This window comes from Ictidomys tridecemlineatus, chromosome 5, assembly GCF_052094955.1.
Source record: "Ictidomys tridecemlineatus isolate mIctTri1 chromosome 5, mIctTri1.hap1, whole genome shotgun sequence".
NCBI lineage: Eukaryota > Metazoa > Chordata > Mammalia > Rodentia > Sciuridae > Ictidomys > Ictidomys tridecemlineatus.
The window spans coordinates 28,175,933-28,186,796 of record NC_135481.1 but is presented as its reverse complement, the minus strand read 5'-3'; the positions used below and the strand labels follow the sequence as shown (position 1 = coordinate 28,186,796).

Here is a 10,864-nt window from a genome sequence, read left to right as displayed (position 1 = left end):
CCCAATACTAGGGAGTGGTACAAAACTGGATAATCTAGATAAACATTTTAAGATAATATCTATGAAAGTTTAATTACTGCAAAAAGTTCATGAAATCAAAATTCTAAAGATAGTTTCTAGGAAAGTCAGTAGGTAGGGAGGTCAAAAGAGAAAAAGGAATTAAGGCAGGCCTCACCCTGGTCCCTGCCCTGCTAATGGGACAAATGACACCTGCCATTTTCCAGGGGTTCAAATGTTGGATGGGAGTTTCCAGTAGTGGCATGTTCTACTGGGAAACCTGTTCTTTTCTGGTTGATGTTTTTCACCTGTATTTCACCTGTAGAATCCTTGTTGACCAAAGTGCTCCTGAAACCACTGTATGTGAAGTGACTTAATGTCATCTAAAAAGCATCCAACCAAGATAGTTTTAACTAGTTTGATTTTAGCCATTTTTAAAAATATCTAAAAACACTCAGCATTATGCAAATGTTTAAAAAGCAGTGACTTTTGTATTAAATGAAACTTTGGGCACTTTTTATAGGTATATATGTGTCTGTATACACACACACACATATGACAACATTTTGGAGCAGATAAAAGGGTTTAACGTTGCTTTTAAATAACTAAGCAATCAAAACCTATACAACATACAATTTAAAATACTATATAAGTCCATTCTGTGAAAATAAGACTTTAAAATCAATTTAAATTAATGTTTTCTGAATCTTCTTTTTAAACATATGACATAAAACAATTTTTAAAAACTCAATTATTATCACCCCAAATGCTACCATCTAAAGATAGAATGTTAACATTTAGTAAAGTGTTTTCCTATCATTTTACTAATAGGGACATGTTCCAAGTAGGCTTAACTTTGTTTCTAAAATACTAAGAGAATATTTAAGGCCTGAGGGGTACCTCCCTAGTTGCATGTTTATAATACTATATGTTACCTTGTATTGGAAGTATTTTATAGTATTCAGATTGCTGTCTCTGAACCACCTCATAGAGTGCCTTTGGACCAGCCCTGTGAGGAAGCTCCTCAGTGCAGATAAGGAAATAAGCCTCTGAGAAGCCTGTGCTACACGGAGACACAGCAAGAAGCTTCTCTCATAACACTAGATGCTTTCCAGCTTTGTGTTTCTGTAACATCCCACATAGCCAATGTACAGCTCCCCAATAAATAAAATAATCCAGGCTTGTAAATTTAAAAATATGATATTCCTTTGGACAATGACTCTCTCTTTCTCTCTCAATTTATCTTTATCACCAAGATGATTACCAAAGAAGAACCACAAAATAATATTTTTATGAATTATGAATTGTTTATTATAATGACAAGAAGAATCAGTTTACAAGCATATTCACTAATACATTTACCACAGTGGTTTACCTAAGGATAGGCATTCAAAAGGACAACCACCAGATCAAGCATCATGAGTTTTTAACTGATACCAAGTGGTTAAGATTACTGCATGGTTAATCTAATGAATTGCATGGTAACTGCTACTTCAAGTCTCCCTACAATGAAAAGTACTAAAACATGTTAAATGTAAGTCAATATAAATAAAATAAATCATTTTAAAACAGACAAATGGATTTGTTACATCAGCATATTTGCACATGGATATTAGGGTAGCATAATTTAATTTTCTCTACAACTCTCATTTTTAGAAATTAAGTCTTCAGAGTTAATAATATTGGCCTTCAGAATTAGTAAAACTCCTACTTATTAAAGTCAAGTTTATGCCATTTCTAATTTCTGATAGCTGGTGACATCATAAAATAATCATTGGGGATTTATTATTGGTTAATTTAGACTCTCACCCACCAAAATATACTAAGTATAGCATCTGTTAAACTTGTTGTTACTCTTGTTTGAGAAGGAGAATAATAGAATATAGGTATAAAAATAATAAAGCTCATTTTCAACATACATACCAGAACTTGAGCATACAAATAGGTTTAATAATTAAAATTTCCCTTTGAGAGAACATACACTCATTTGATATTGTCATCAAAGTGTTTTTGAGAGTTCTTTTAATAGGCTTGAGAGCCACAACACAGCATGCAAGAAAATATATTCCATTGCCTAACTTACTACTTTATTTTGAAACTTGTTAGAAGTAGATTTTTTCCAAAGTGGGGAAATGTATATGTGCAATTTTTCAAAGGATGAAAAATTTTCACTATTGTTCATATTAAAAACATGTTACAGTTTCTGAATTACAACTCAAAAGTAATTTTAAGCAGGGGCAGTACATTTTAGGAAACAAAGAGCACACACTTTAATTGACTTTAAAGGGGTCATACTCAATTTCTGTCTGGAATATTCATCCAGGCCAAACATTAATTATAAGTCCTCAAAGACAAAGACTATTCCATTTCAGTCACAGAGTCCTCTTATCTCCCATCTCCCCTGCCTCCTGTACCCTGTACCCTGTACCCAGGCATTGGAGCTGAAGTTGGTGCTCAAAAATGTGTCTGCTAAATTGAAGGGACTTGACATTCCCTGAGATAGAACTATGCTTCATATATTTAATACTTTATTTCCATTTTTTCCTACAGATTAGGCAATATTTGTATTCATAACATATGCACATTTATAGTCTTTGATGATTTTCTATAAGTTAAGAAATTGTACTATATAAATCATGGCAAATAAATCTGATCACTAAAGGCCTTGATAGATGAGCACTTTATGTCAATTTCTATTTATATTGCCTTGCATATTTTAGTTTTAGAATTCCTGCTAGTCAAGCTTCTTTCTGGGAAAAGAACTGTAAGAGTATATACTTAATAAGAATCAATTGTAAAGTGTTATAAGTAGATTCCCTGTTTCTAGTTCACATCTATATGGACCAAAAGATCAACCTTTTGCTAAAGCCTCAGTGTCATTAGAAATTAACCAGGCTGGACAGTGTACTGCCATATCATGTATCACTTATTTGGGTAAATTGATGACTGTGTGCAACTGTTCATTTACTGAAAACATGCCATGCTTGGGGATGTGATTTACTGCAATGATTGGTGTCAATTAGGCATCTACTAAAACAAAATGTTCTAACCTAACAAGTCAAATTTGGTGAAGTTTTATATTAAACACATTGAAGCAACATTAAATTGAGAAGTGTTTCTTATTGTATAATTCAGGAACTGAAAACATGGAAGCAAATCTAAAGCAATGTTCAATTTGTATGTGTGGGCTGGCATTCCTTGTTGGAGATATTAAGGAAAATGAGGAACATGGAATGATTTAGACAATGATTTTCTAGAAGGAAAATTCAGGTATTTTCAATCCGTCATTACACTTTCAGGACACTCTGGTTAAAGTTTTAGTAAATTATAGACCAAGAACAACATTGCTTTTATGTGACAATAAAGCAAGGGCTTGTTTGGGGGTTTCTTGCTTTGTCCAAATCCATTGCCACAGTGAGATTCTAGTTAGCACACCTTGCAGGAGCACACCTTTGCCATCCATGAATAATGCCTTGGATCACCTAAAAATAAAACGGATATCTGGGTTATATGGTAAAAATAACAGAAAAGAAGCAAGAAGAAGGGGAAGGAGGGAGAGAGGCAGAGAAATAGGGAGGAAAGAGTAAGGGGATCGGGAAAGAAAGAAAGGATGTCATTGCCTACAATTTCTATATTTTTTCTGTCTTGAAATAAAATATGTTGATATAATAATGAATACTCTTGTCTTATAAACTGGGCAAATATATTTTTAATAACTCACTTGATTAATAGTTTTTCTTAATTGCCAAAGAAAATGAAAATTTCCAACAAGACAAATCTGGCTTGAAATTACTAAACTTTCATAAATTCAAGCACTTAATGATTCTTAGAGAAACCCACAACTACAGTTTTAGGGTCAAATCTTTTAAATATTCATTGAAATATGGTTTGATGTATAGAATCAAAAACATTATTTCTTATACTGCTTGAATGATTATATTTCATGGCTAAAAAAACACATTACTTGAATTAATTTGACTATCAAATCAATTGGAGAATTGTGCCTCAATTAATGATTTTATGTTAATGAGGTGATGCTGAATAGTAACTCCTACTGCTACTATGAAAAGAAAATTTAAAAAGCTGATGGGATCACTTTAACTAATACTGTATCCTTAATGTATATGGGCATATGTGTGCCTGTGTGTGCTTGTGTGTGAATTAGCTTAAAATATTATATTCTTTTTAAAAAACCATTACATCAATGCTTAAATTTCCCCTCAGGTCAAATTAATCAAAATATTGATACTGTTAAACACAACAAGAAGAAGGAACATATGCACGACTACTGAAATTGTTCTTCCTCCTAGAACATTTTCTTAGCACTAGCCATAGGAAGTGTGTTCTTGGTGGCTATGATTGATGTGCTGCTCACACGGTCCGCATTTTTCTGCTTCATGCATCATCATCAGCCATCTCCAACACTCCAGTCCTGAATCTGTCCTACTTTCTGTTACCTGGTTTTTACTGGTGATTCATGGGCCACAATAGTAAAAGAAAAAAATCCACCTTGGATTTTCACAACGTATTATCCTCTGGAACAATATGCAAAATCTAGTTTTGTTCATCAGATTCATGCAAATGTAATATTGATTGACAATGATGTATATAGATCCACACATTTAACTTGCTACATAAAAACCACTGAAATGTTCTATTAATGGAAAAATGCATACTGATTATAAACCACTTCAGAATTATGTGAAAACTCATGTGAATATGCTGTTTGGATTTCCAAGCTCACTCTTGTCACTACTCTTTGCAGCTGAAGCTACTTTTTTTTTTTTTTTTTAGAGGCGGGGTGTTGGGGATTCAACTCAGGGGCACTTGACTACTGAGCTACATCCCCAGCCCTATTTTGTATTTGATTTAGAGACAGATTCACTGAGTTGCTTAGCACCTCTCAGTTGCTGAGGCTGGCTTTGAACTCATGATCCTCTTGCCTTAGCTTCCCAAGCTGCTGGGATTACAGACATTTGCCACCACTCCCAGCTGAAGCTCCTTTTAAGTGCATGCTCCCTCATGTGCTAGAAAGTAAAACCCAGTTTTTCAAACTGATAAGTGATAAAAGCTCGAGTTCTCTCATTACCACTTGCTTAAAAATTGTGAACATTACTCTTTAAAGTTTTTATTATGATGAATGTACAGATGAAGGGCAAGGAATCGTTTTTAAAAAAAATTTTCTAGAGAATGAAGATTGGGCTTTAATCAATGTGCATGAAACAGTTAACAAGAAGCAAACTAGCAAAAGACTTAACTGAACTATTTTTGTGGAAACATCTTTTAGATTCAGAAGCAACCAGGCCTTAAAGAGCCAAAGAAAGCCTAATGGCCCTAACATCACAAAACTAGGGAGCTGCAAGTTCATGATGTTGTCTCAGTGCTTCTATTACTAGACAGCAAAGTTATTCCCACAGGTTCCAGGAACATATAAATGCTAGTGAAGAAGCAAGTAGACTTCAGAGTCTAAGATAGAAACTTCAATCTGGGATTCACCTGTGAGTCAAAACTCTTTGCTAATGAATTATTCCAAAGAAAAGACACTACTGAGGGATACTTTCCCCGGTCTGACAAGACCTCCAGGTTCACTAGCAGGGTCAAAGTAACAGGAATGCTCTGGTCTAAAGGTGCTTTGCCAACCTTAATGGATTCCAGGCACTCACCTGGGTATACAGCTTGAACCAATAAAGAGATCACAATGGCATGATGAATAAGGTAGAGCACCCTGGAGACAAGGTGAGCAACCACTCCACAAGGCTAAATCTTGACCTACATGCAGACTGCAACCTATTTACAAATGGATCACCCTAGTCAATTCAGTGTTGGAGGAGTAATGTCAATGCAAAAAAAAAAAAAATCTATATACTTGAATTCAAAACTCATTGTATTCAAAGACAATTCATGAAGTCAATCTTACTATTAATAAAATTCAAAATTTTTTATTTTATTAATGGCATTTAACAACTATCAACATTTAAAATATCAAGTTCACCTATTTTTCTAAAATATATTTTTCTGCCCTTCAATGTCCAGGATTTTCACATATGAAAATGAGTTGATACTAACAACATTGAGCTAGAAAAGCTAACAAAATATGATGTTTAGAAACTCTGCATAGAAAAGACTGATTGGAAAGAATAACAGGTAAAGTAATATTTTGGAACTGTGCTTGTAATGGGAAAATGATTTCCAGTTTTCATTTTCTAAATTCTGTTCAAACAACTGGTCTCTTCATTTAAAATGGAGCAATAAATATAGTAGTCATTTAGCATTGCATAGATAAAACTATGTAAGGTCAATATCCATTAAAGGTGGAAGACTGACCACATTCAACTTTGTAACTAGGGGATTTTGCATGTACACTAAATGTTAAAAGGAATTTTAAATGAGTTATGATATTTCAGTTGAAAATGTGAACAACAATGCACTCAGATTAAAACACACTCTTTACCATACAGTGAATAATGAATAAGCTAATACAGTTACAAGTATAGCTACTGAAGTACTTCTACAAGTTTCCCAGATCTCACCTCTTAAAAACCCAAGATTTGCCAGGTGCAGTGGTGTACACCTATAATCCCAGCTACTCAGGAGGCTGAGGCAGGAGAATCCCAAGTTTAAGGCCAGCCTAGAGAGAGCCTTTCTCAAAATAAAAATAAAAAGGGCTGGGGATGTGCTCAGTAACAGAATACTTGTCCAGCATGTGCAAGATTCTGGGTTGAATTCCCAGTACCACAAACAACAAATATCAACAACAAACCTTAAAGCCCCATTTTTTTTTTTTAATCAGTAAGGTGGTTAGTATTTCGAAAGTATTCACACATGGTAACTAAAGATAGCTAAACCACCAGAGAAATGCTAGCCATTAGTGGCACCTACATTTTGAATTACTTCAGAATTTGATATTCTGAAGTTCATTTTTAGACACTGAAAAGTGGACAGTCATATTGTCGTAGTTCAAGAAAGTCCCTCTATGCCACCAAATTCACATACGAAACACAAAACTTATTTTCCTCTGTGTTCTGGTCTACCAATTTTGCCTACTAAATGCTCCTACTTCAAGAAAATGCACTCTTTCTTCAAAATCTTTCTTACTAAACAAGCAACTCTGTCAGAAGTGTCTTAATTTCTTATCACAGAATTTTATCCACACAAGGAGCAATAAATAATTCATGTCACTGCCTCTTTGTTGTGTGTCCCTGAACTGCACAGAGCTAGAAGGCTGACAGCTGTGTCAGGACAAGCACCAAAGATCTGACATGACAAGTGACTAACAAGTTTCTTTCAGTTCATAGTGAAAGAAGACAATGGCCCAAAGTGCAGAAAGAAATCCTGAAACAAAATAAAACTGCTTCTTTCTTTTTACCTAAGTGTTTGCTATGAGCTTATTTCCAACCCACAAGCCCTGGTCATTTTATAGGACTGCCCAGCCCCCTTTATTCCTCACACTCGCTTGGCCATTTACGCCTGGCCACGGATCAATATGAGCAATTCTTGGAGAAATACGATGTCTCCATGACAACCAAGCCACAAATTCTCAGTGGAAGGCAGTGAGACCAGTAGTGAACCCTCCAGAGGTTTCTAGGCCTATAAGGCAAGATGTCTTAAAATGCAGGAATGGACAGAGAAAAAAGCCAGAGTAATTCATTCTTTATTACCAGTTTAATGATGTCCCATGTATAGAACAGTACTCACTCTTTAAGTTAAGATTCTTTATTAGCACCTATATTTTCTGATTAATCTTTCTTTTTCGATATGTCCTTTGTTTGCATTAGTCAGACAGAATATGTTACATTTGAATCTCACTACAATTCCATTCACATTAAGGGGCAAAAGGAATGGTATAAAGCTGATCTGTTCTTGTCAAAAACAATGAAACCATGAGTCAAGGTGAACACCTGACTCAGGAATTTAACTGCCTGGCAAAATGGCTAATAAGAAATGTTTTATTAAGACACTTTAAAAAAATCAAGTTAGAACTAGGCAATTTTAGTTCAAACTAAAAGTAATTTTTTAAAAAAACTTTTATTACAAAAATTTAACACCTACCATTACCCTCACCAGTGATCTACATTTTTCTTTTGGCTATTAGGAGAGAGGCTGAGGTTAATTTGCTCATTTAAATTTGCCATCATTGCTAGAGGTGTCGTTTCTCCCTGCAACGGAATACTGAAGTAAAAGGAGGGTGTTGAGAATGGGCACACAGCACAACAGTAGTTCATCTTCTGAGAAATCTTGGTGTAGTGGAGGGGGCTGATATACAATGCCAGAGCCACTGGGCCTATTGGGGTTCCTAGATGACTTAGGGGACCTGACATAGATTGCAGGCTGCACCTTTCACTGAAAATTAAATCTCAGTAGCTCTCCTCGGGGAAGGATCAGGGGACTGTTTGCAGCTGCCCCCTGTCAGTGAAGGCTACAAGATTTGGAAATCTCTTAACTAAGCTGACAGGCCACAGAGAGGATGAATCAAAAATATGATACATGGATCAGCACACAAAGATGTGAGAGGGTAGAGGATACACAGTAGCCAGATAAAACAGGAAAGAGAAATATTCTGTGGGGAAGATATCTAACTCCTTCATTCATGGTAATAAGGTACCTTCTAGCATCTAATGGCTTTATAGTGATCCAAAAATGTCACTTCAACTTTTGCAAGGTTTTTTTTTTAAAATTAACTAGTAATTAAGACTAGGCATACTTCAAAACAAACCCAAAACAAAACCACACAAATCCATGCTCAAGTGTTTCTGGCTATATCCTTCTGGTACATCTCCGTCCCCACAAAGAAAAATATAAACACAAGTGACTTTGACATAGAGTAAATTTCATTGCAAGAGGAAGGGTTGCCATCTTCTTTTCTTTTGTTTGACAATGTCATGCTAAAATCCTCTTCCCATTGAGAGTGCTGTTTGTATTTAGAAAGGTAAATATATTTGAAAGGATGACAATTTGCTCCTCTTTTCTCTTCATCTCTCCATGTCTGCTTGACTCTTGTTAGATCTCATTATTTGAAATATTTAAAATGTCAACATTTCTCTCATTTCCCAATCTCTCTGTATGTTAACCAGTATAGCCTAAAATTGATGATAATGAACTAATAGTGTCAGCTTCCCTTCTCAGTCATGAAGCCTTTGTACTTCCTCCAACTGAATTCTTGATGAAAGAGGAAAAGATAACAGCTCCACACTGTGACCTCTGGAGGTGACCATTAATTTGACAGTGCAGCTGCTAAGAGAAAACAGCATTACAATGTCCTCTCCCCCACCCTTCCAAGGACCCCAAAGCTGTGTCAAATTTATCATTTTATACTTGACTATTTTTAAATGGCTTTCACCTGGACTCTCAGACTCTTCCAAGACACATCTGTCAGGCATGTCCTCAGCATCTTGGAAGTTTGCCGAGTTTGAGTTGCTGTCATGCTTGACCGGACTGACTGGAGCTATTAAAAAAGAGAGAGAAAAGAAAGAGAAAGAGCCATGAAAAAGTAGTAGCAAACACCATTAAAACATTTATTTTCAGTTCTACAGATATTTCCAGGGATACACTATGTAAACACAAATAATAAATTGAAATAAAATGTATCCTCTAAGTATTTATTGGCAGACACGTAATTAGTTGAAAAATCTATAGATGCGACTTTATCTTAGAAGAAAAATAAGTTCATGGCATCAGCTTAAAAGCTACAAAGTAACAAAGTGATGCCTTCGAAGTGGAAATCGTATTTTTAATGCATAAATCTAAAACAATATAGTCAATTAACAGCAACAGGGCATAGAGAACATCAGGCTACTCAATTAGAAAGATCAGTTCTACGCTGGTGGCAAGGCTTCCTTTGGTGGTACAAATCACAGCTAATGAACACTTCATATGCATTTTGGTTCTCTTTCATTAAATAAAAATAATGGCACTAAACACACACTCAAAAAAAGTCTTTTAAAAAGTAAATCTTAATGAATACACTGAAAATGATACAGAGGCCTGGTGTTTTGAATGGAAAGCATTTAACAACTTGGGATGAAATATTGTTTACTAAGTAAGAATTATAACCAGAAACAGAAGTTAGGGAAGGAGTCCAAACTTTCTATAAACACACTATACTCACTAACTGTATTCAAGAAACTAACTCAGATTTCTGCATTTTCCCATAACAATTGGTCTAAATTATCTCTGTAAGTAATATATTCCCATATATCATTTGTTCTAGTAATTATCTGTCAGGGAAAAGTGGGCTTTGTCTTCATGAAGAAATTCAGTGAAAAAACAAAATAAAGCAGCCTCCAATCACAAATATGAGGTCCCACTTAAACCATTCTGAAGTTAAATACTATTAAACACACACACATACACACACATACACACACACACACACACGATTGAGTACAATGGAATTTTATCTATTTTGCTGCAGTAATCACTACTACAGTGTCTTCAGATGTTGATAACACATGCCATATTTGTAAGTCTTAAATGCAATAGACAAAATACACACTTATGCACGTGTACCCAGGCACATGCACATTCGCACGCACGCACACACACGAATCACTAGGGAATATGTTTGTTAGCTCAGGGTTACTTTTGCTAAACCTCCATTAGAAGATGAGAGAGCAGCACTGAGGCTGGAGGCCTTTGCTTCACAGTCTGGATGAGTGACACAATGGTGCCCTGCTAATCCAAGCAGCATTAGCAGTGCTCACAACTGCTGCTCTCCTCCATGAGTTTTAATGGAGCTTGAGTAACAGTGGTGATGAAAACAAGAGGACCACATAGACATACTTTAAAGGAAGCTAGTAACATAATTCTGGTCAAACAGCCCCTCCAGATCATTTTACCAGCCCTCTCAGTACATAAACAGCACTTTGCT

At 35.4% G+C, this 10,864-nt stretch overlaps 1 protein-coding gene across 5 annotated transcripts in view; it reads right to left on the bottom strand.

Annotated features, from left to right (window-relative positions):
- Positions 1 to 1,284: 1,284 nt before the first annotated feature.
- Wdr72 (WD repeat domain 72) overlaps positions 1,285 to 10,864 on the bottom strand; it is a 236,199-nt gene continuing 226,619 nt past the window's right edge. For all 5 annotated transcript variants that reach the window (XM_078049592.1, XM_078049591.1, XM_078049595.1 and 2 more), the window contains 2 exons: positions 9,335 to 9,439; positions 1,285 to 3,479 (listed from right to left, as the gene is read on the bottom strand). In XM_078049592.1, coding sequence (XP_077905718.1) covers positions 3,424 to 3,479; positions 9,335 to 9,439 — 161 coding nt within the window. In that variant the 3' untranslated portion in view covers positions 1,285 to 3,423. The remainder of the gene's footprint in view (positions 3,480 to 9,334; positions 9,440 to 10,864) is intronic.